Raw genomic sequence first — 26,093 nt, 5'->3', positions numbered from 1 at the left:
TTCAAAATGCCATCAATTATTTCAAAGTGCACTGCAAAGGCAGCGCAATTGTCAATATAAAGATCACTAAAACTGAAAAGTAACATTACTTTGAAAGCAAATTACACCTAAGAGAAATTACCTTAATGCTTTTTTGTTTATCGTTCCAAGTTTAAATGTTGGAATGCTCAAAAGAAATAGGGCATAGGGGGGTAACTGGAAAAAGAACACAACCAGGAACTATGCTTTTAACTGCAGCTCTAGAGGTGTAGTTGCAATTGTACAATTTTGCAACGCAGTTCGTTGGAACGAGCAATTTGGGAAACGGCAAATCGACGAACTGTGTTTGTAACGACGCAACTTGCAACCTTGCAACTTGCACACCCCTGAATGTTGAACTGAAAGTTACCAGGCTTTGAAAATAAAGGTTTACAATAAAATGTAAGATTTATAGCATATGATATACTTAATGTGCATAAAATTTATTAAAATATGTCTGCCTGAAAGCACTGCAACACAGCTTGTAATGATATAGTGAAAAAGACCCCGTGTTATTAGCCGCCCAATAGTATTAGTGTCACTTTGCAATTAATTGCGAGCCTCAGATGTCTAGCTGACATTTGGCAGAGTTGGGCAGGAAGCTGAGCAAGAACATGGATCCACTCTCTGTTCCCTCAGAGTATCATGGGATACAGCTCTAGGCTCCTCTGACAACACCAGCAAGTGTCATCATCCTTAGGAATCTCCGGAGGGGGAAAAAAATGGCAATATTGTACGTTGGGGGCTTTAACACTATTTGAAATGGTGCCTGTAAATAGTGTTCCAAGTAAGGCACGAACAAGCTTGCAGATTGGAGCATCAGCATTGATTCAGCTTGCATTGATACAGATCATGTTGCTCTGCTGCCAGCTATTGATCAGGCCAAAGCAATCGATGTGCTGTCTCACCGCTCATGGGAGAAAAGTTTGGTGACAGCAGCCTGGTTGCATACCAATAATGGCACCGGGGGTGATTAATAGACTCACCTTTTTGGAGAATTCAGCAGCTCTCTGCTCGCTCTCGTCTACTTTGGCTTTATCCACACACTGATCTGTAAAGCACAAACAGACAGGTACATGAAAACACACACACACAGAAAAAAAAAAAGGCAAGCATATGTAAATTGCAAGGTGCATTGTTAACACCATGCTTAAGATTCCACATCAGACACCGAATGAAGACAATCAAAAAGAACAAAAAAGCGAATGGAATAAAATGAACCTGTCAGCATCTCATTCCCCCCTCCACCTCCCCTCAGGAGATTTGTATTCTGTTCTAGAGGTTTGAGATGTAAATTTTAAAAACGGCGCCCGCAAAATGTGTTTTCAACTCATTAAAGTAAGGAGAAGAAGTGAGAAATCTAACATTTTTTTTTGTTTCTGCAGATGGGTCTGAAAACTTTTAATGAGCCTTTGTTGGCAAGTTACAAAAGTGTTAGTGACAAAATACAAAAGGGGGGCAAAGAAGAGAGAGAGAAGAAAAAAAACTGAAATTTACATCACCCTTATTTTATTAATTCCATCGGTGTCCAAAAAACTGGATGACAAAACCATTGGCAATGAATGCTTATTTCCCTGCTCAACAATTAATCATAAAAACAAGTGACAAAAGCCCTGCGAATATAAGCGATACAGCTGAAGCCGTGTTGCGCTTATAAGACATGACACGCCAGCCAGGTTTTGCAGATAATGTTTTATTTATGCGTAATGAGTGTACCTTATCTTACATGTCAGGTGAGTGCAGGTGTTTCAGACAGGGCTCTCGTGGGGACCGAGGAATGATAATTAGATTTACTCCACGAAATCACAAACTTTTATCAACTGCAGTTGCGTCTCCTTCAGCGCAGCATGACTTCACCATTATGTTAGACAGACTGTAGTGTGTGAGCCCGTGCCGGATGGCTCTAATCATACTGTAGACATCCCATTAAAGCCCAAAAAGTCTTTCTGGTGGATTTCATTAAAGCAATATAACTAGATCCCTATTCTCTGGCTTTTACCTAAAGCTGGTTACCGAAACCCGAAACTCCTTTTATTCCTTCTGAAATGCTCCGTCCACTTTATCAAATGGCCGCACAGTTGAAAGTAGAATTTAATAGTGTGTAAAACTGAGTTGTACTGCTGAAAAAGTGCAGCAAGGTCAAGTACGCTGTTGAATAGACATTGAACAGTGGTTGAATAGACGTTTTCTGTCAGACTTACCAATGAGATGACTGAAGTCAACATCCAGTCTCTCCCTGTAGGCGAAATCAGGGTCCATGCCACTGCGATGGAGGACGATCTGGGACACGCACTCCTCGATCACCTTGTAATACTGAGGCCTGTAATAAAAGAAATGAGTACGCCAAGAGTGAGGGGGCCGAGTATGACAAGAGACAAAGCCGTTAACTTCATATAAAATACCGCCTCGTGCATTCCTATGAGGACAGCGCTTCATAAATCATCTGGTAAGACATATCTTTTAATGGCATTTCATGGCTTTGAATTAAGGCTTCCTTTGGTACAAAATGAAATCACTAACGGTACAGCCAGTTGGTTGACTTTGTCCATTCAAGGTGAAGACGAAGCGACATCCGGGTCTCTCCGCTTCCCTCTCTAATTTGCAATCATCTTTGGCAATTAAGGGCAGCAATAAAACCTGAGACGCAAATCTAATCAGTGTAATCTGTGTAATTAGTTGCACAATGGCAGGGAAAACACGGCCTTGTGTTTGGAGGGGTGACAATGACGGGATGGGGAGTAAATGGGTCTGGGACTAGACACTGCCACGGCGCTTAGCGTGTGACCTTTTCCAAGTTATATTACCAAATTTAATTGCAAGTGACATTTAACAAATACAATGTCGACTTAAGCCAAGCTCCGTAGTGGCAAATAATTATGTTCCAAGCATGACCTTGAATGTCTCTTGTAGGTATTCAATTTTCCTCCCAGAAATGTGTCGTCTCGGCTTCTCGACACCATACAAGCTTTCGAATTCTAATGAACAAGCATGACTTTAAAAATGTCTCGCTGCTAAATAATTAGCACCACAACTCTTAGTTAAAGCCACTTAATTCTGGAGCATTAGAGCTTTTTAATCTTCAAACATTCTTGTTTGATAAACAGTATTTGTAGGGGGATGCAGCTAAGCTTAGGTGTGAACAGTTTGTTGACCCAAGGTGATGAATTACGAATAACAGCAGGGGTGTGCGTATGCTTATGTTTTCTTCATATTTCAGTTTGCTCTGTGTACAGCAAATAATAAGGATGATCAAGACGTCTGCTAAAATCATCATCATGAAAAGCTGTTTCTACAGCTGCAAACTATAGCTTTTGTTAAATGAAATGAAGATAACCCCATTGGTAGTCCATACAAACACAAACACATACAAACACAGGTCCAAAATTACCTGAAACTGAAATGCCCATAATTATATTTAAATGGTTAAATTTAATGGTAAAAGTTAAATATTTTTATTTTTTGTGCTCCCATAACAAAAACAACGGCTGGACATAATAGCAGCACAGTGACAATATTAAATATGACCAGAGAAGATACTTAAAAATATTGATTTAACACATTTGTGCCTAATAATATTTTTTATTTCTGTATTAGTGATCGCGAATTAATCACTATTTTAACCGGATCTTCTAAGTAAACCGATTGAACTAATTCACCAAATAAAATGATTTGCGTCTCCGGTAATGTTACGCACTTATCCACAAACTGCTTACTTATTAACAGGCCTGATACCGCCCTCTGACTTGAAATAAACCAATATATACTGATTTATTCAGTTATTAGAACAGTAAACACAGATAACAGATTTGACAAGTGATGAACCAATAATACTGTGCATGCGCGATTGTGTGAACCGAAGTGAACCAAACACAAACAGTGAACCGAACACAAACAGTACATTACATTGCCGCCTGCTGATTAAATGAGAGGATCTGGTGAAATGTAGATTTATTTCATAAAAGAAAATCGTAATGGAATTTAAATAAGTGAATTGTGCTTCAGTTGGGTTGCAAAACTTAATTTTAAAAACTTTTCAGATCATGGTGATGTTTTAACTGACTGAAATTATGATTGTTGGCTGCATATTTTTTATATATTGAGTCCAAAGATCCGAACTTCCCATCACTGCGGTGTATTTAACCTCAGAAGGAGCCTTGCACACATATTTTACTTAATGCTGCTATCTTGTGGGTTGTTGTATTTGAATTTGGGGATGGGTGGATGGTAGTGGTAGATGGAAGTGTTCTTGTGTCAAAAAAGTAGCCCATCTTTGGTCGATTTTTTATTATACAATATTAATTCTGATCATTTTGAATCTTGCATCTGACAAATATCCTAATTTATTTTAAAAAAAAAATAAATAAATAAATAAATAAAACTAACACAAACTTATAAAAAAAAGTAGGCAATTTCTAAATATAGAAACCAATAAAAAGGAGTAAATCTACCTCTAAAACTGATTAAAACTGAAATTGAAAACAAAATAAAAACTAAAAGTAATGAAAATGCCAAAACTATTGTAACCTTGAAATGAACGAGTGAATTTTGAAAGTTTAGCAAGGATTTTCCTTAATAAAAGCTTAATCAGTTTTTAAACATTTCTATATATTTTTTACATGTCAAAATAGACCCAAATTCGATTTCAAATGAAAGCAGAAGTGAAAGGCAGGCATACACAGTGCAATTTTTACTGTCATATCAGTGCAGCCTTTTTTTTCCCACCGTGTGAAGACCCTTGGAAATTGTGGATGCTCATATGGTCATAGCTTGTAACGTGTAAAAGGAACTTGCGAGCCTAGTCAAGTGGTTCTTGAGTTCCCATTCATTTTAAACATGTCAAAAACATCTGGGAGCTGTCGGCTTGAATTTGTAAGTAGTTGGATGAGCCAATCTGTTGGTCTATCTGAAGTTGACCCATCAGGAGGATAAACTCACTGCACATTGATCGCTGTATGATGTGTCATGCATGACATGGTCTTCAGAGACAGCGGACTAAGCTTTAGAATTCACACACAACAAGCGCCCTGGTTTCCAGGTGCTAAGGAAACTGTATGTGTAGCAAACATTCACAGCTCATTTCATTTTTAAGTTCTTATGAGAGCAGGAGAATGATAGAGAATGAGAGTGGCTCTGAAAACAATGTAAACCAGATCTTTCTCTGTCAATAATGGGAATGGAATTTGATGAAATTGCTTAGTAATAACAAGTAGGCCCATACAGTATCTGCACGTGCAGAAATCCGCAGATTTTTAGGCCATCATTGAGTCTATTTTGTTTACTTGTCAGCGAGATTCTGTTTATAAATGAATTTTAATAATAATATTGACTAATATAACTATGTTCACTTGATTTATTTAAATTGTTTATATATATATATATATATATATATATATATATATATATATATATATATATATATATATATATATATATATATATATATTATTTTTAGTAGATATATTATTTGAGAAACTTACTATGTTTACCAAATAATTGGATCTAATTGGATTTGCATTGTAAACATTAAAGACCACCTATTTTATCCCTATTTCAAGATTTAGCAGTGTAGCTGTTTTTTTTTGCCTGTCATAGTGTGCCTCAATCTCCGGCTGCATCAGATAGCAGCACAGTGACAGACATGAAGGAAGCAGATCTCAGGTAACGTTTGTGAGAAATACTACAGTAAGAACTTTCCCAATGATTATTTGATGTATTTGCTGTGGAGGTAATTCAAGCCTTTTTGCAATGATGAGCCACACACAATGTCGTTACAAAGTTCATGGACACACACAGACAGAAGGCAATTAACTTTGCATTGTTTTTGCACGGCAAATGCGACAGGATACACGTTAATATCCAACTGCTGTATGGACATCCGTTATACTAACGAACAAAAAAAACCTGATTTAACATCTACAAACTGGGTTTGAAGCGTCATCTTTTGTAATTGTACGGACACGAGGCTGTGGTGATGAACTACAGCAATTTTATGGTTTTAAAACATTTTAAACTTGTAAAACTCATTCTTGATCACATTTGCTGATAATTGATGATCACAGAGAGCTGAACAGATCTTTTAATCCTGGTTGCTTTGCACACGTCCTGTCTTGTGGATATGATTATACGATATGATTGCTCGATAGGATTTAAATAATAATTAAAAAGGAATTATTTTTTTATTTAATATGTTAAGTTTTTAGTTACGATACTACCAAAATCAGTCCTCATGAATCAGCTGTTTTTCTTTTTTAACAAAGTTCTGCACTGAAACAGCGAAAATTGTCAGCAGATTCTGTCTGGCCCTAGTGATAAGTCATTAAATAGTGCCGTTTACCACTGTGTCTGAATGATTTCCACAAAAAAATAACTTGTGACATGTGCATGGACATAAGATTATCCATCAGAATTCACACTGTGTATGCTCGGCTTAACTGAAACATTTTACTTAAAAGATAAAACCGATTTAAAAATACATATACATAGAAATGTTAATAAAAGTGTTACTAAACAATTATAAACAAGATGCCTTACACTTAAATTGAAAATGGAACATAAAAATATAATACAGCATTATTTAAAATAACTATCAAGAGCATACAAATAACACAACAACAATATTGTCTCCCACTATAATATAACTTGTCTTACTGTAAATGCTAAAAAAAAAAACATATTTGCGAAAATAAAAAAGCAGTATTATACCTGCAACTGATAGGTATAAGAGTGTCACCGAGCCAAGCTTAGTGGCAAGACCCGAAGCTTACGCCTGTCACTGATGTACACCATATCATTATAGCAATAAGCCGCCCTATTTTCTCAACATCCTGGCTACCAACACTGCCACATGCTGGATAGAATCGGGAAGGAGACGACTGACCCAGAACTGTCAGAGCGCACCAGAGGAGACGGCATATGTCCCACTCAAGCGAGCCTCTCCTTCCTTCTCTCTCTCTCAGTCTGGCACCTTCGCTGTCTGCCTCTCATCTCCCATCCAACCCCTGCTCCACACTGCCCATCTAATCTTCACATCAGTCACATCCAAAAGTAGAAGATGTGCTCCATATACACTCCCTCTGATCTACCTTCTGTTAGAGAGTCTTCAAGAGTTATTGCCTGACATCTTCGGCTGCTCCAAAAAGCAGTAGAAAAGTGTAAGGCCGATGGGAAGAAGGACATCAGTAAGTGTTATTAAATCGCTTTTTTTCATTTTAAACTTTGTTTTTTTTATATAAATTTTGTAGAACATCTCCATTTCAACAACCAAGATTCTTACAACTGAGGAAAAAAAATCAATGACAACATATTTGCGGAGGAATCCTTTTTGCTTTACATTACAAAATCAGTAGGATAAACATAGTCACAATGCTAAGACTTGGTTTTAAGTATTAGGGCCTACTCACACCATGCTATACGAACTGTGCTCAGGCATGTTTCCCGGCTCATTTGAGAAGTGTGAGTGCTCTGAGTCGAATCACTTGGGCTTTGGCGTGATACACATTTGTTTGAGTGCAAAACGTGCCAGAGTGACGTGACTTTTAAAGGACTGTTTGATACGGATTTATTAATCATTCTTACTGTTCAATAAACGCAAGCTGTCGTAGTTTAATAAAGATGCAAACCCCTCAATGCACAACAGCTGCACCTTCAGCAAACCTCCTAATTCCTGCAGCACGAGGACTTTATGATTGTTTATGAGCGTCAAAATTGGCTGATCTGTTTGTTAAAATTTTTGACTGCGTGTCACTGCATATCCAACAACTTAAACGATATAGCTGAAGAAATCTCCACTGTGCTGAGAGAGAGTGCTTACTGAACAGTATCGATGATGTAAGGGTGCCCAGGCCCGAATGTAATGTGAGTGCGGGCCGTCGGGGGAGACGGGAGGGTGGACAAGAGTGCTTTGGCCTGGTTCAAGCCAACTGTACATAGTGTGAGTAGGCCCTTAGTTTTAACGGTGGCACGGTGGCTCAGTGGTTAGTAGGGGTGTGAACCGACACTGGTCTCACGATTCGGTTCGATTACTATTATCATGCCATCGATTTGGTTCAATTCGATATCTCTGTACATCAACCCTTAAGTAAAATAATATGTAGTCATCCTAGAAAAGACAAACTAAGGTAGTTATTAGAAATTAGTTATTAAAAGTAATATATTTTAAAAATATATGTTGAAAAAAATATATCCATTAAACAGCACTTGGGAAATATATTTTCCATCATTAAAATTTCACAGGACCAATATCTTGGCCTTCAACAGTGGGTGGCTAAGTTATTAGGACTAGTCAAAGCACTTATTTTTGTGTTGTTTTTTCCATTATATATATACACCTGAAATTTCTATTTTAGAAACAGTTTCTATTTACTACAGGTGAACAACAGGATATACAATGATCACGTCAGGTATACCTCATGCTTTATTCAGTGTTAAATGCTAATAATGTGAGTTTGAATGCCATTTCACATGACATTTATTGTCATACTACAGCCGATAGTTAAACATCAGATCTTAAAATAAAATAAACTGTTTAATATTGAACTTTAGAACTGTGACTCAAGTTACAAGCCAAGTTACAAAACAAACATTAACCATTCAGCATGTAATAAAGTTAAAGAGGTTTAAAATGTATTAATTCGATTATAAACCTAACCATTTTGTGAGTGGGCGCATATTCTGTGCTTCTGATTGGCTGTATTTAAACTTCTGTCATGTTTCGTCTGGTGCATACAGCCAAATTGCTTAACAGTGCAAATCTTGTCATGAAGCTTGTTAGGACACAGGGTAACAATGCAACCTGCTCACCTAATTTTTAGGTTCGTAAAAACTCGTAAAGGTTCGTAAACACTTAGCATGTTTCTTAAATATCTACAAACATATTATGGTATTTTTTATGCTTTAGAAGAGAGTCAAAGCAGCACCTTTAAACATACCAATGAACCTATTTACTTTTATTTATTTATTATTTAAATCTTGGGCAATCCCACGAAAAATTTATCATGACCTAGGAATCCTTTAAGGGGGTATATTTTATAAATAATTATTATTTTAATATTTCATTTTTAATTTCCAAATTCTTTTCACTTTTCAAACAAACTGAGGGCAACTTTCCTCACAAATAACCAAGGACGGAGTTAAGGGCACAGAGTTAAATGAGGATAAAGGTGTCTGGTTGTTTTGCTGGAATTAAAGAATGGCTTTAAATCAAACGCTGCAATCTATTGGCACAGACATCTCTCCTCTATGGCTGGCTTTGATCACAAGAGTACCTCCCAACGCCTATGAAGAAGAGCGACGTTGTGGACTGATGCGTACTGAAGTGGAGAGATGCCACCAGCCTATCCTTCCTTGGAGACTCGGCCATCAAAGCAGGCGCTGATCTCGAGGGATCACTTTAATCTAAAATTATAGCCATACAATTTCCCGACCAGCCAATCCAATCTACATAAAACGTCTCGCAAAGGTTCAAAAGCAACCAAACACATCTGTGAAGAGAGCTTTATAGAGTGACCGTGTAATATAGATGCATATGAGACAACAAACACGGCTGTTCATCCATTTTTAAATGTGATCCTTGTAAAATATACAACACAGGCTCATTGGAAATACATGCTTTAGCCTACATTTTTGTGGGAGAAAAAAACACTTCAAGCATATGTTTGACTGCAGTTTCAGAGTAAATTGAATTCTACAGAGCAGTATGATGGCAAACAAATTACACTAAAGATATTTACAAGGACATTATTTTATGCACAATACCAAATATGTACAGTAAAACACCTTAATGTGTATGTTTTGTCTGTTTGGTCACTTTGAATTCAATATTGGTGAAGCGCAGTTCCACAAAAGACAAAAAAGTAATGTAAAATCAAGTTAAATCTATGTGGTTGTCGTGCACTTTTCTCTTATGTTTGCTTTTAAAAAAATATTGATCGGGTTAAGGGAAGAGTTTAGGTCAGTGGTTTGCAAGGTGATCTGTACGACAAGCCGTGCCTTCTCATGCCTGTACATACTGTAAGAAAGTTGTGTATCTGAAATGTACATCATACCATAAGTAATGTATTTCAAATTCGCAAAAATGTAGACAGCACCCTCTAGTGCTTTTGAAAACACTATTGGTTGGGTTTAAAGTAGAATTTAGGTCAGTGGTTCACTCGGTGAACTGTAAGACAAGCCGTGCCTTCCCATGCCTGTACATAAGAAAGGTGTGTTTCTGAAATGTACAGCAAAACATACCATAAGTAATGTATTTTAAATTTGCAAAAATGTAGTTAGGGCCCTCTAGTGAATTTGTCATGTGAAACAGGCAACCAAAACGTACCTGGAGAAACCTATTTATGTAAAGCACATATTTCCAAGTAACCCAAGTTGAAAATATACATATGTATAAATCAATAATTTAACCAAAATTATTAAGCTAAATTAGGGTGATTTTTTTTATTATTATTAATTTAAGAAACTTTATCCTGAAAGTGTGGTATCTGGAGGTTCAAGTTAAAATGGGGTGTTTAAGCAAATTAAATCAGTGCAATTAATTATTAAAAGGTCTCAAATTAAATAGCACGTCAATATATTCAGTCGTTAATGTATAGTTATGAAACATCTTCAGTCTTTCAGACTGACATTACAAACATTCAAATAGTCACAAAATTGCTGGGGTAGCAATTTGAAGTTGGGATATAAATACTGAGACCTACGGTAAAGATCAAAGTCAACTTTTAAAGTAACTTGACTTTTTTTGAAAGAACACTGTAGCAATTGTGTTGTCAATCCAACATATGGCTACAAGCTACCGTTAAAAAGTATTTGTAATTAAATCTTCTGTTCAACAGTCATTCTTCAAAAATGCTGCTCAGTTCATCCAGTAATTAAGATGGTATTTTTTTAGGTTATTGAATCATTCGCTCAAACCAAGATCAAAAATATATATTTAGAAACTTAAATTTATATAATTTAAAATGATAAAATAACAAATAAAAAAAGTAAAAACTTGGACTTGTCTTTAGTTTTAGCATATAAACGCAAACAGTAATTCTGCAGTCATGAGTATACATTGTAAATAATGTTGTAATAAATAATAATCAGCGTCTTGCTTGGCACAAGCAAGATGATCAGTATCATGTGTTTTGCTTCAGAAGACCACATGAGCCATACCAGAAACTGTTTCAACTATTGACATACTTAATTCAAATACTTTTGGTAAGTAGCAAAAAAGCCATAACTCGAAAATGGTTTCAGGTTGATCCTTCAGCAAGGGCTCAATAGATATAGTGTATAAAGGAAATACACTGCATGAAGAGGCTGACTTTAACACCTAAAACTTGATTCAGTGCAACAAGTATGGGCAAAAATGGACCGAGTTTGTCATTGTAAAAAATATTTGATAATGTGCTTCAAATGTATTGTGAATTAATTTTGCAGACCATATGCCAACCGCTTTGTTATGTTCTTTTCTTCCTTTTCTCTCTTTTTTTATGAATAAAAAAGTTTTTTAAGAACATATTTATTTATTTATTTATTTTATTTCATTTTTTTTTATTCCAAAGTGGTAGCGGTTGACTTTACTCTGTTTTGGCAAGGACCACAGATTCAGCTATTAATCTTATAATTCTGCATCTTAAAAGGCCTAAGGGGAAGTAAATTAACAGTATTTTTATTTGTATATTTACTTTTTTAGGTAACTATGTATTCAAATGTCTTGCAAGGTATGTATTTATTTTTGTCTCAGGAGAAATAATCTGAGAAGCAGGAGACTTAATTTGCTTTTCATTTAATCTCATTGGTGTCTAAAAGAAACAATTGGAGACATTAAAGAGACTCAATTTATTATTTCTCTTTCCTATGGGAGAGAATCTTTAATAAGTGCATACATTTTTAATCAGCGTTTGTAGTGATCCTGTTTTCTGCCGTTAGAGTTACAGACACGGGTGGGAGGGAAGGCACTGAACGCGAATCTGCCATACCACTCGCTTAATGTGTTTTCCATTTCTTGCTTTTTTCCAACACGCCGGTCAATACATTATTCATGGCTCAAAGTGAGCAGCAACATGTCCATGGTAAATTCCCTCCCTTTCATCGCTTCGCTCTTCCTTCTTTATTAAATATTTTACCTCAGCAACAGGTCTGATGCAACAGTGAACAGAAATGATCAGTATCATTTCCTCACTTTCTGACAGACACACACACACACACACACACTCAGACTGCGGCTGAACATGCAAATCAGCTCTCTCTTTTAAATAAATTATCATTCAAGACGCCGTAGATCAGTGGGTCTAAAATCGGATCCTAGTAAGTTTATATTGCTACCAAGTTTTTTTTTTTTTTTTGGAATAAATAAAAATAAATATGCATTTTGATCCAGGGGGAAACATACTGTAGGGGGAATCATATATCCGAACAGACATTCACACACATTCTTTCCCCCTCAAATTCTTCTCTTTTCTTATTCTATAATTCATTAATTTTCCTTCGGCTTAGTCCCTTATTTATCAGAGGTCGTCACAGCGAAATGAACCACTAACTATTCTGGCATATATTTTAGTTTTGTATTTACTTCCATTAAATTTTATTTAAAAACTGTGGCTGTTCATATTAAAGCATGCCTCTTAAATTTAACAGGCATAAACTATGCTTATGCCAGTGATTATCTATATATATATATATATATATATATATATATATATATATATATATATATATATATATATATATATATATATATATATATATATATATATATATATATATATATATATATATATACATACATATACATATATATATATATATATATATATATATATATATATCTACACACACACAAATTATCTCTTAAAAAAAGTAACATGAAATTCTACAATACAGGAAAAGTCATGTATATTTCTAGATTGATGCAAACTGACTTTAATTCAATTTATTATCCTTTTTATGCAGTTATTGCTTAGTTTAATAATTTTCATTCATCTTCTATTTTTGTGAATGTTTATATAAAAGCTTGTCTGTCAAATCAATTGAAATGAAGCAGTGTGTTAATTACCAGGTATAAACTATGCTTTGCTAGTGGTTTTATAAAACATTATATATATATATATATATATATATATATATATATATATATATATATATATATATATATATATATATATATATATATATATATATATATATATATATATATATATTTTACTGCACAATAAAAGTCCTTTGTATATTTCTGCAAGATGCAAACCAACTTTTATTAAATTTAATTATCATTTGATGCATTCATTATTTAGTTTTGTTTTCATTTTCATTCATTTTCCATTTTGAAACTGTGAATGTTCATATTAAAGTGTGCCTGTCAAATCAACTGAAACGAAGTGGAGTGGTAATTAACAGGTATGAGCAGTGACTTTATTAACACTTATGGAGCCGACATTTGAGTTATGAAAGCACTTACCTGATATAATAATCATTCCTGATGAGCAGCAGGTGCTGAAGGATGGAGAGGAAGTAAGGCTCTGATCCTGTGTCTTTCACCATGTTGGACAGGAGATGGTACACCTCACCCATATCAGTGAACAGATGGTTAAGGACAAAACTGTACATTCTGGCTAAAGTAAAGCATTATTTACAGTATATAAACATTTATACAACAGTAGTTAACATTTTTAGATCAGTAACAAAACACAGGGCTGCATTTATCTAATAAAATACAATAAAAACTGAAAAATTGTTAAAATATTATTACAATTTACAATTATTATTGTCTTATTGAATTTAGTCTTAATTGTATTTATACCTGTGACTCAATGCTGAATTCTCAGTATCTTTACCTCAACCTTCGGTCACACGATCCTTCAGAAATCATTATAATATGGAGATGTGCTGCACTATTATGATGAACAATGATGATGATTATTATTGGTGCTTGGTCATTAATAATGATTCTATCAATGTTGAAAATCTTTCATTTTTTCACATTTCATAGTGCTGTGGAAACCGTTATATGTTTTACTTTTGAGAATTATTTGATAGAAAAAAAAGAGCTCAAAAAAAGGTCACCACAGCAGAATGAACTGCCAACTATTCCGACATATGTTTTACACAGCGAATGCCCTTCCAGCCACAACCCAGTACTGGGAATCACCCATTCTCACACACATACTTATGCACTTTTCTAGTCCATTTTGTAGTATGAATAGTGTAAGTAGTGCATGCACAGAAATCAACCATTAAAAAGAAGAGTGTAATGATGGCCACTTCACGCAGTGGCTGCTGCTTTTGCTCACGTAGCAGAAGGGGCAGAGCTTTCAGGCCCTGATGTTGGATTCATTTGCTTATTTTGGATTGTGAAAGCATAATTCTCTTCTGGGAGTGATTATACCTCCTCCTGATGGTGAATGCGGTTATACTCATGGCAGGTATTATTTGTTATCTTTTTATTTTGCTAATTTGGCAACCGTCAAACGTCATCAGTGAAACAGTTTGAATTTCCGCTTAATTAAAAAAAATGTTAAAGAACAGCGTGGGAAACCAGAGCACCTGGAGGAAACCCACACGGACACAGGGAGAACATGCAATTTCTACAAAGAAATGCCAACTGGCCCAGCTGAGACTCGAACCAGCGACCTTCTTGCTAAACACTGAGCCACAGTGCCAGCCCAAAAAATTATCACTTTATTATTATTTTTTAAACATTATCTCTTTAAAAAAGTAACAATACAATATCAGTCAATATCAGGCTTTACTTCATTCTAGGGCAATTTAAAGTGTTCATTATACAGTTTTTTTTTTTTTTTTTTTATGGTACTGTATTATATTGACAAAAACATGTTTTCATCACTAATAATAATAACAACAACAACAACAATAATAATAATAATAATAATAATAATAATAATAATAAATGTTTCTTGCAGTATATATTCATGTGACACTAAAAATGCTAAAAAGTCAACTCTGAATCACAGGAATAAAACTATGAAAACTAAACAAAACTACTTCCAAGAGGAAAAACTGTTATTTTAAACTGTATTAATATTTTGCATACTGTATATTTTTCCAAATAAATGCAGTTTTTTTCAGCAGATTGGCCTTATTTTAAAACCATTATTTTTTTCTGACTCCAAACTTTTGTCCGGTAGTGTTTATCCATCCATAAAAAAAATACAATTCTCTACAGTAGACAGACAGGAATTACTAGAGTTGTAGTAGTATAATTTAATGATAAGTGTTGTGTAAGCAAGAAGTGATGAAAGAAGTGTATGCAACAGATCTAACTGTACATAGTCATAGCTCACTGTAAATGTTTTGCTTGTTTTAATGCAAATGGAGAGCTGAGGCAAACATTGAATCTAACCAGGCCTGGTGATAGTTTCCTGTATACTGTTAGTGTGTTTTGGCATGCAATTTGCTAACATAAGTAAGCGCAAAGTTTTGAAAAACTGTGACAGGAGAAATGTATCCAGTCGTTGAACTCGATCTGGACATCACTTATTTATTTGTTAACAAATAATTTGGTACTTACAGTATGTCTTGAACTTAATTAAAACCCATACACCATGGATCAGTTATCATATTTATTTTATTATTTATTTATTTATTTATTTATTTATTTATTTATTTATTTATTTATTTATTTATTTATTTATTTATTCATTCATTCATTCATTTATTCATTCATCCATTTTTTTCTGGACTAAAACATTATGCTCTATTTGTCTCCCTTGACTCCAAAAACAGAGGAGATGTGCTCTTAAACTTGCAGAGTATCGATTAGATGTCCAGCATCACTTCTCCCTTAAGAGAAAGGTCACTGGCTTTCAATGTCAGAAATAAATGTAACATCAGATAGTCATCATTGTATTCTTTTCATATTGTCATTATTATTACATCAAGGACTGCCGCCCCCAGCCCTCTCAGTCATGTCCACTTGAGTTAAATAAATGGCCAGCAATCCTTTTTCAATGGTGGTGAGCTAAAGCATGTGATGATTAAGAGTAGCACTCAGTGGTTCATGAATTGCTTCTACAAATGGTTCTACAATAAAGTTAATAATTAATGACAATACAGGTGTTAAAATATACACTAATAAAATTAAATAAATAAATTAACAAGAATGGATAGTTCAGTTAATAAACAAAAATAAAAAAGAAAAGTGTTGAAATATTGTAGTTTGTATTGTTTTTATTGTATTATTAACACATTTGAATTTAAATGAACTAACACATTTCTAATTCTAAAGATGTTATGTGACCAAACGTTTAATTTTTATAGACATAACGATTTACTATATATTTTTTTTATCATTTATTGTTTTTTTATTATTTTTTTTATTTTGTTTAAATGCACCAAAAATATTGACTACATTCACTGAGAAATTGACAAATTGTATATTCATGTAAACAGCGTGCACTCATTTATGTTTAGCATAATATAAAACTTAAACATTTAATTAACAATTAACACAAATATTTGAAAAATATATATTAAATTGTTATTATTTTTAATGGCTTGAATAGTGCATATTTGTGTTGTGCCACAATGAGCAGAGCTTTTGTGAAAGACTGAGTCGTTATACAGTGTGTACTGTTTTGACAACGTCTGTTGAAATATTAAAACTTTTGACTGCGGGGATGTGCACTGGCTGGAGCAACATTTCTTGAGCCACCACATTCATTTATTTCTTTCCACTGAGAGAGAAATCGAAAACCTGTAGCGCCTCAATATTTACGTTGAAGTGTCTCCATTTAATAGTGCTACACAATATATAGTGCCAAATTATCATTATTGAACATTATTTTCAATTACATGTATTGTTTTCAAGTACAGGCATTGTTTTTATCTAAATTTGACCAATCAGATGGAGCTTTATTGTCTTTATCTCCACCTTACCAGGATTTGCTGTCCTGCTATTGGCTGGAGCAGACCAAAGATGAACCCAGAGCTGAAAATAAACAGTATGGAGTCGAATAAAGACAGAAAAATAGCCAATAAAAGTCAGAATATCTGCTGATTCTTTTCACACATGCATAGAGCTTTGACAGTCATTAGTCTGAATTAGAATTAATTAGATCTGGAAAATATATTTTAACTGTTAAGTAACATAATTATCACAACACTCAACAGTATCGCATATAACCTATTTTTCTAGTATCATGCAGCCCTACCACTTAATACCTCATGTTAGAGCGTTACTTATTATTAAAAACGATAATAACTAAACCAGAGATGCCCAACAAACAAACAAAGCATATAATATGTAATATATATGTACAGAATAATGAACAAAGCAAATATGTGACTTCCAGCATTTCAAAACTGCCCTTGCAGCAAACCAGTCTGCCCCACCACAGCTGAACATTTTCTAATTAACTCATATCATTTCAGTTTTTCATAGGGTTATGAGTGCATCCCATGTTCTGTCAACTCAATATGAGAAAACAAGCATCTTCGCAGCATTATTGCTGATAACACAGGTGATCTGCTTAACTGAATTATTATCCCCACACTTCAAAACCAGCAAAATGCAAGGGGAGAGCTGTTCTCTGTAGTGTGCAGGGCTGCGAGTGTGCACGCAGACACAGCGTCTGTGCATATTTGTATTTTGGGCATGTTTGCAGTAATATACTGGTGGGGAAGGTGATGCATAAACATGAGCTGTATCAGCATGAAGCTGAGCAATACAAAAAAAAACAGAGAGGGAGGGTCAATCAATCACGCTGGCCAACTTTCAATTAATATTCAACAGCTTCTTCAAGTCACTAAAATGGCCAAAACTGAACCGGACAAGAAAGGCAATGTAAATACTACATCTAATACTAATAATACAACAATAATAATAATAATAATAATAATAATAATAATAATAATAATAATAATAATAATAGTAGTTGTTGTTGTTGTTGTTGTTGTTGTTGTTGTTGTTGTTGTTGTTGTTGTTGTTGTTGTTGTTGTTGTTGTTGTAGTTGTTGTAGTTGTTGTTGTTGCTAATGTTGTTGTTGTTGCTGTTGTTTTATTTTATTTATTATTTATCACATTGGCATATCAGTTGGAGTATAATTGCATTTAGAATAATTCAAGTTTTAAATAAAATGCACCATATACATTAATAATAAAATTATTATTATTATTATTATTATTATTATTATTATTATTATTATTATTATTATTATTATTATTATTATTATTACAAACAATTGTAAATATGATTGTATTATTATTATTATTTTTTATTATTATTAGTAGTAGTAGTAGTAGTAGTAGAAGTAGTAGTATTATTGCTATTTTATAATTGCTATTATTTGTATTATTATTATTATTATTATTATTATTATTATTATTATTATTATTATTATATCATCATCATTCTTAATATTATAAACAACTGTGAACATTAGTCATATTTGAAATATATTATGATATTATATTTATGATTACATATTATTTTGATCATTATTATTATTATTATTATTATTATTATTATTATTATTATTATTATTATTGTATTATTATTATTAAAATTTTAATTGCTATTGTTATTATTGATATTAGTATCATTATTATTTTTATCACTATTGTTATTTCTGTTGTTGTTATTATTTTTACTATTATTATTATTATTATTATTATTATTATTATTATTACTATTATTATTAATATTATTATTATTATTTTAAACAACTGTGAATATTATGTAACTTTTGGATTATATTATTATATATATTATATTATATTATATTATATTATATTAAATTATATTATATCATATTATATTATATTGTATTATATTATATTATATTTTGATTACATAATTCATTTATTCATTCATTTTTGTCCACTTTTCCAGGGCTGGGTCACAGGGGCAGCAATATTCGTTGAGAACCCCAGACTCCCCTAAGAAAAAAATAAAAATAAACGTAAATAAATAAATAAATAAATAAATAAATAATAATAATAATATATCTAAAATAAATATGAATTACTTTGATATTCTTTGGAACAGCATAATTAGTGTTACTTATTATATTATTTCTTAATTTTACTATTTTATAATTTTAATTCATGAATAAATGGATGATTGAATGCAGTTAGATAAGTTACAATTTGTTCCGCCTGTTGTTTGTTTGTTTGCTTGCTTGTTTTTAATTCAAACATATTCTCAAGTCGCCAGTTATTGGCAGGAATGGAAGAGTGCCGGTTTTAAGATCTAAATGCGGGTACATATAATCTCAATAGGTAAACATTTACAAATCAGCCTCGGAGAAGAAAGAGATTGGAAAAGGCTTGGCGTATAGAAATTGCAGAGGGGGAAAACGGACTGAGAAAGACAGAGACCGTTGCTTAGACACGCATATTACACAAGGCACTTACAGATCAATGCCAAATTGTCCTTTGAGACAAATGTTGTGTCTCTTACACAGTTGGCCGCTCACGAAAATCATTAGTCCAGACAGCCTGAACTAAAACTCTGGTTTCTCCATCATTTCAACAAAGCTTTCCCTTGGAGAGCTTATGGAACGAGCATGAACGATAAAAACCATCAACAATATCAGCACTAAAACAACCACAAAATAAATTACTTGCGCTTTTTTTTTAACACAGTGAATGAATTCAGACTACTTTGTCCACCTTTTTTCAGCACGTGAATTTCAAATGATAGTTTGCATTTCTGGTTTAGAGAATTTTCATTTCAATTCATTTGATTAGCGATACAATGGGGTAAATACATAGCTAGTGTTTTTTTCCCCTACCAATACACTTCCAGTGAATGTGACTATTAATGTGACTATTTTCAATTTCATAAGCACACTATCAATGTTGTAATGTAATGAAAGTATGATCAGTTAAATAGACTTAAACATTCATTTAGTGTTTTTAAGAGTAAAACTAGATGAAATCCGTTTAAACGCAAGTGTCTTCAGGAGCACCTTCGTGAAAACTTTGTGCTGTGAGGAGACATTGTTAACCACTGAGCCACTGTGCCGCCGCTGCTTTATTTTACTGCATTCAAAAATATGTTATGCTTGGTATTTAAAGATGATACAAGTATCAAAAGGATATTTGTGCCTAAAGCTATTTTGAGTTTACTATGTTTTGTTCACTAGATTTTGTTCACTTTGTATACCCTAGAATACAGTACACTTCAATAAACATCCAAAATATTGTTTTAATTGGAAAAACTCAACTCAAGTTTTTTGGGCAATTCGCAGTCTGATGAAATTCATTCAGTCATTCTCCTCTGGCTTAGTCTCCATTTCAGAGGTTGTCACAGCGGAAAAAACTGCCAACTATTCCAGTATATGTTTTACACAGTGGATGCCATTCCAGCTGCAACCCAGTATTAGGAAACACCCCTACATTCAAATTCACACATGCACTCATACACTATTGCCAATGTACCGCATGTCTTCGGACTGTAGGGGGAAACCAGAGCAACCGGAGGACAGACTCCACACAGAAATGCCAACTGGCCCAGCCAGGACTCGAACCAGCAATATTCTTGCTTTTAGGCGACAGTGCTAACCACTGAGCCACAATATTTTAGCTGTATTTTCTTAAATGCTATAGTCAAAATATGTTTCTTAATTTATATAGGGTGAATAACCTTTAGATTGACTTTGCCAGAATTCCCTGCATGACACTTTACTTTGTTTGTTTGTTTGTTTGTTTATTTGTTTGTTTGCTTTTTGAGGGGTGACATTATAGCGGTGTTATTTTGTTGTTTTCCTCAAAGACATACATTAGAGTTTTATGCTACATCTAATGTTTATATATAATGTTTAGAGCATTGCTTTAGTGTCACGCGTGTTACCTTGATGATGTTTAGCAGTTGTATGAATGACGATGAGTGCATTCTCCATATTAGTATATCTCTCTACTTGAGGATAAGCTGTTTGTGATGAACATTGGTTCATCAAAAGCCATTATATATCCAATGTACTTTTAGTTGTGTTTTGTTGTGTTTTTGTTTGCATATCAAAAGGTACAATGCGTAAATGTTAGTACTTAAAAACATTGGTGTACTAACACTGAAAAAACAACTGTAAATTTACATTTATTTTACATTTGTTTACTGTATTTTTAATGATAACCTGGAAACTGCAGTTGCAGTTTTATCTATAGATTTTACAGATTAAAAAAAAAAAAAAAGTTATAAAGTTGAGAATTTTTTCAAAGATTATTTTAATGAGTAGGCCATAAAGGGTTAAAATAATAACCCTGTAATATATGACCCAACAATTCACGTCAAGCATTGTGCATGGGGTGCAAAAAAAGATGGATAAAGGGTATACTGGCAAGGATATGGACACAAATCCAGAAGCTACTGCATATGGCAGCCACGTACGCAAGCGTGGCCTGAAGGGTCAGATGCAGATGTAGAACCAGAGAGAAAATAAGTGTGAACGGATTTCCATAGTCTATGCGCAGATTTGAGGGGGAATGAAACAGAGGAGAGGTGAGTGTAGAGGTTGCTCTCTGTGTCTCTGGAATGTCAGTATAATGAGCTCAGGGCCAGAGGAGGATGCTGGGATATGTGTGCGCTGCGTGCATGTGTTGATGTGAAGAGGTTTGTTTACCACCACAGTTGCCAGAGGCTGGACTGGAATTGGAAAAAAAAAAAATTCTCAAATCCCTACCGAATGAACTGTGGGTCTTGGCTTTAGACCCGTGAGCCACACCGGGCGCCCTTGCGGCTCAACGCACGGACAAGGCTGTGTTTTTCTTTTTCTTCTTCTTCTTTTTTTAAGAAAAGGATATTCCATCTCTGCACGGATGTCATCTAGTCGGTGAGACAGCTCGATGGAGTCTTCCTCCTTATTTTCATTAAACACCTTCAGCTGAATGTCGAGTTCCTCCGTCTCCTTCAGCTCCTGTCATTACAGAGGGTGAAATGAGAAGAATGAGTGACTGATGAATGCCTCGTCATATCAGATGGGTAAAATAGCAGGAAGTTGGAAGGGAGGAAAAAAGTCAGCTAGAATGTATTGGCTTGTACATGGCCAGCTTAAAGATCTCTTGAACAACTTAACAAGCATTATAGCCATGCTTTTGTGCTTCTAAATATTGACCAGTTCACTTTTAGCTGCACCTAACACTTGCAGAAAATGACAGAAAAAAAATACTCTATCAACAAAATTATTAGCCCTGCTGTGAAATATCAATAAATTATCAAATATTTTACAAAAATATTTAATTTTAATTATATATATATATGAAGTTTTTATTTTTCTATAGTTTTATTTTTTATTTTCATAGTTTTTTATTATTTTCTTATTCATTTACTTATTTATTTTGTCTGGAGAAAGTGTTGTCTCTATAAGTTTGGCTGGGAAAAAAACATGTAAGATTGGTGTAAAAAGGTTAATATTATTAGCCTACTTAAAAGTTTGGACAAGCCACAGAACAAACCACTGTTTGTCCAATGACTTGCCTAATTAGATAAGCATTTAAATGCACTTTAAGCTGAATACTGGTATCTTGACCAATAAATGGGAAAATATTATGTACTGTCATCATGGCAGCAGCAACAAAACCATTTTATTATATTATTTAAAAAATGTATTAAATATAATTTTATTCAGATTTATTTAAAAAAATATGTTTAAAAATAGAGATGCCCAGATCAGATCATGTCCAATCACGTGATCAGAAATCGGGCCTGATCACACGTTTTCAGACTTGATCGGAATCGAACATTACCTGCCGATCAGGACTCGAATACATACATATATATATATATATATATATATATATATATATATATATATATATATATATATATATATATATATATATATATATATATATACTTATTATTTTTTAACACATCTATAGTTATGCGTTGGCACAGAGTTAGACTTTTTTCTTGACTTCACACAGACAATGGTGACGATATTGGTTAAATTTTGGCAAAGTAAAACATTGAAGCAGCTTGAAGCAGAAAGCGTGAGTATGTCTGTGGTCTGGAGGTATTATAAAAATGATGACGACAACACTGCCATAGCAAACTGTGAGATATGTCAACTTGGGATTGCCTATATCAAGTAATTTACATTTAGGTGCTATTTGTTTTATATTAGAATTTGTTTTATATTTACTGTTGCACTAAATCCAAAAGTGAAGAATGTATGTTATTTATTACTTGATTGTTCAAGATACCTCACAGAAGTGCTCTCTCTGTTAACAGAGTTGTTGAATGGTTAAAATAAGGTGAAATAAATAAAAAATAAGGAACATCCTGGATTTGTTTCTTTGCTCTTCTGTATAATTTTTTTTGTATTATATAAGTATCAGACCGGGTTTCGGTATCGGTAGATACTCAAAATCAAATGACTCGGGCTTGGGCTTGGGGGCAAAAAAAAAAAAAACGGATTGTGATATCCCCATTTAAAAATGTGTTAATTAAAATTTTATTAATAGTTAAAGAATTAACATTTAATTGGATAACTAATAATATGTGTCAACTACTGCATAATATAGTATAACAAAATCTAAAAAATGATCTGGTATATCCTGGTTATGAAGTGTCCAGCTAGTTTGAGAGTGAAATAGTACTGTGATGTGATATATTTTTATATAATTGATATAATTATAATAATGATATTTTTTTTTTTATACCACATCACATATAATGTTATAACATTATTTTTAGTATTTTAGTATTTTAGTAAATTACTAAAATTTAACAATCTCCATTTTAATGTTTTATTTATGCATTGTCTGTTGAACTATAAAATATTAAACAATCAATCGATTTATTAATCAAATAAGTCATTGCTGGTTCAAAAATAGGGCTGGTAAATGTTCAAGTCAAAAGCCATTGGCAGGCTATGCAAATTGTTACCTTCAGGTTTTCCATGTACACATTTCATTTACAAATTTTAAATTCTCAAAACAGCAAGTGCAAAGGGAAAAATATGACATGAATAAGACAATAATGTGACTGGGTATTATGGTATGGATGATTTCAGCTGACTGCTCCACTCTGTCCAATGATAGAGCCAAAATAATAAGAATATATCCCCATAATAACAACAACATCTCTAAAACAAATTGTGCTCATCAAGTGTTTTAAAGCTTAGGTGTCAGTTAAAACCCTAAGCCTGATTACTGTTGCATTGAGCAGAGAGTCAATCTGTTTTTCTATGAAAAAAACAGACTGTCTTGCTATGTACACCTGCCGCATACGTGACAGATATAAAGGGTTTAGAGAGAGCGAGAGATAAAGAAAGAGAGGATAAAAAAGGTCCGCTTTACAGCTCTTCTATGAATCACTGCTGGTGTAGTTTATGGACGGTGAAAAGCCAAATGTAACCCAATTTCTGTAGTTATCAATCAGTGGACTATACTTCAGGCATGCCATCTGTCTTAAAGGAACAGCCAACCAGAGAGAAAAAGCACAGTAGGAGGCAGGACCGAGCCTCTTTCGCTTCCTTGAACACACACACACATCCATCTCCAGAAATGTGTATTTTCATTTCATCAGACACTATTTCCCATCTCTCCTTAAGGATTCAGCATGTCTCATTTGTCTTTCACTTTGTTTCTTTCCCTTTTGCACTTGCCATTTGGAGGATACTAAAACCTGGAAACTCATTATTCACAATTAGAGAACAATGTCATATTTAATTGTCCTATTAAACTTTCAAATACATTATTCATAAATTACGATAAGCCCATCATATGCGGGGGTAGATTGAGATAATTATAATAATTGCAGCAATAATATAGGGAGCAGTCAAAATGACTTATTAAGAGTGAGGAAATGCCCACATAAATGAGATGGTGAGTGATGTGCTGGCCTGGTTGTGGGCTTTGTGGCAGCAAGGAGCACAGATCTGGCTGCTGATTGATAATGATGTGTAAGGCGAATGGCCTTTATGAAACAAAGCTGTGCCATTAGGGAGGACGACACCAAACCGGGGCACATTTTAGTAGTTTTTAATAGCTCTGTTCATTTGTTCAAAAGTTTCTGATGTTTTGTAAGGCCATTTTTTTGGTCTTTGTTTTGTTTTGTACTCTCAGCTTTAACTGGTCGTTTTTTTAACACCAAACTCTTTCATTAGAAAACAGTGTCTATCATTTGAAGATAAACTACAAATGTAAAATAGGTTATTCAATTTATTTAAAAACTTAAATAACAGACAAACATGGAAAAAGTATTTCGCTGTCATTAAAAATAATAACTTCCTTTTATCACAAAACCAAATATAAGGACATGTCGTTACATAAGATGGTTAAAAAAATTGTAAATTGTGTCTAATAAAAGCATCCAAAATTAATAATACAGGAAGTAGCGATCCGCCTGATACAAATATTCGATTTGACAATTTATTTTACATCATTAGGAAACCTTCAAAGCCTTCCTATAATAACTTCCAGCAATTAACCCTTTCACGCATACAATCACACCAGTGTGATCAGCCTGGCTGGTCCTGTGTGATTAGATTTTTCAAAGCACATGTCATCAGCTGCTAAAATTAAAATCTAATGGCACACGTTGGGGCACAGAAAGAGGGGCACACCTTGTCACATTGTTTTCAAAAAAATAAAAAATTTTTTAGACTTCAGATATTCAAAAACACATAACAACAAGCAAAATTTAAGATTCGTGAAAGACACGCAGACGTCTATGGAGATGGTAATAATAATTATTTTTCAATATATATGGACGAAGTGCTTTATTCACGCAGGATACACACTGCTTATGTTACTAGAAAAATTTTTGTTCCCTTCATGTATTTCGGAAGATAATTATGAATAAACATGACGTAAATCCAGCAGCTTAGACCACTTATTGTTGCTAGAAAGGATACAGCTGTGATCGGAAGTTACAGAGAACTGTATTATTAATTATATTACGCATTAATTGTATTGTATTAGCATCTAACCCTACCTCAACTCTAAACCCAACCATCCCAGTAATGTAAAAATATTACTTGTTCTGCAGTCTAACACAAATTATGCTACATTGAGTATTTTCAACTGTATAACATCTGGCCAATAAAACAAAATTAATTTGTAATTTAATAAATAATATAAATACTTCTCGGTAACTTCAGATCGCAACTGTATCCCTTCGAGCAACAATTGTG

At 33.5% G+C, this 26,093-nt stretch overlaps 1 protein-coding gene across 50 annotated transcripts in view; it reads right to left on the bottom strand.

Moving 5' to 3' along the window:
• diaph2 (diaphanous-related formin 2) overlaps nt 1-26,093 on the bottom strand; it is a 712,207-nt gene that overhangs the window by 494,793 nt on the left and 191,321 nt on the right. For all 50 annotated transcript variants that reach the window (XR_012389930.1, XR_012389932.1, XR_012389933.1 and 47 more), the window contains 4 exons: nt 21,757-21,869; nt 13,454-13,570; nt 2,220-2,338; nt 1,005-1,069 (listed from right to left, as the gene is read on the bottom strand). Coding sequence is in view for 47 of the 50 variants with exons in the window: in XM_021481247.3 (XP_021336922.1) it covers nt 1,005-1,069; nt 2,220-2,338; nt 13,454-13,570; nt 21,757-21,869 (414 nt within the window). In the remaining 3 variants the exon portion in view is untranslated. The remainder of the gene's footprint in view (nt 1-1,004; nt 1,070-2,219; nt 2,339-13,453; nt 13,571-21,756; nt 21,870-26,093) is intronic.

The sequence above is a fragment of the Danio rerio genome, chromosome 14, assembly GCF_049306965.1.
Source record: "Danio rerio strain Tuebingen ecotype United States chromosome 14, GRCz12tu, whole genome shotgun sequence".
NCBI classification, from domain to species: Eukaryota; Metazoa; Chordata; class Actinopteri; order Cypriniformes; family Danionidae; genus Danio; species Danio rerio.
Note: the sequence above shows the minus strand (reverse complement) of the source record. Positions and strands in the feature narration are given on the sequence as shown.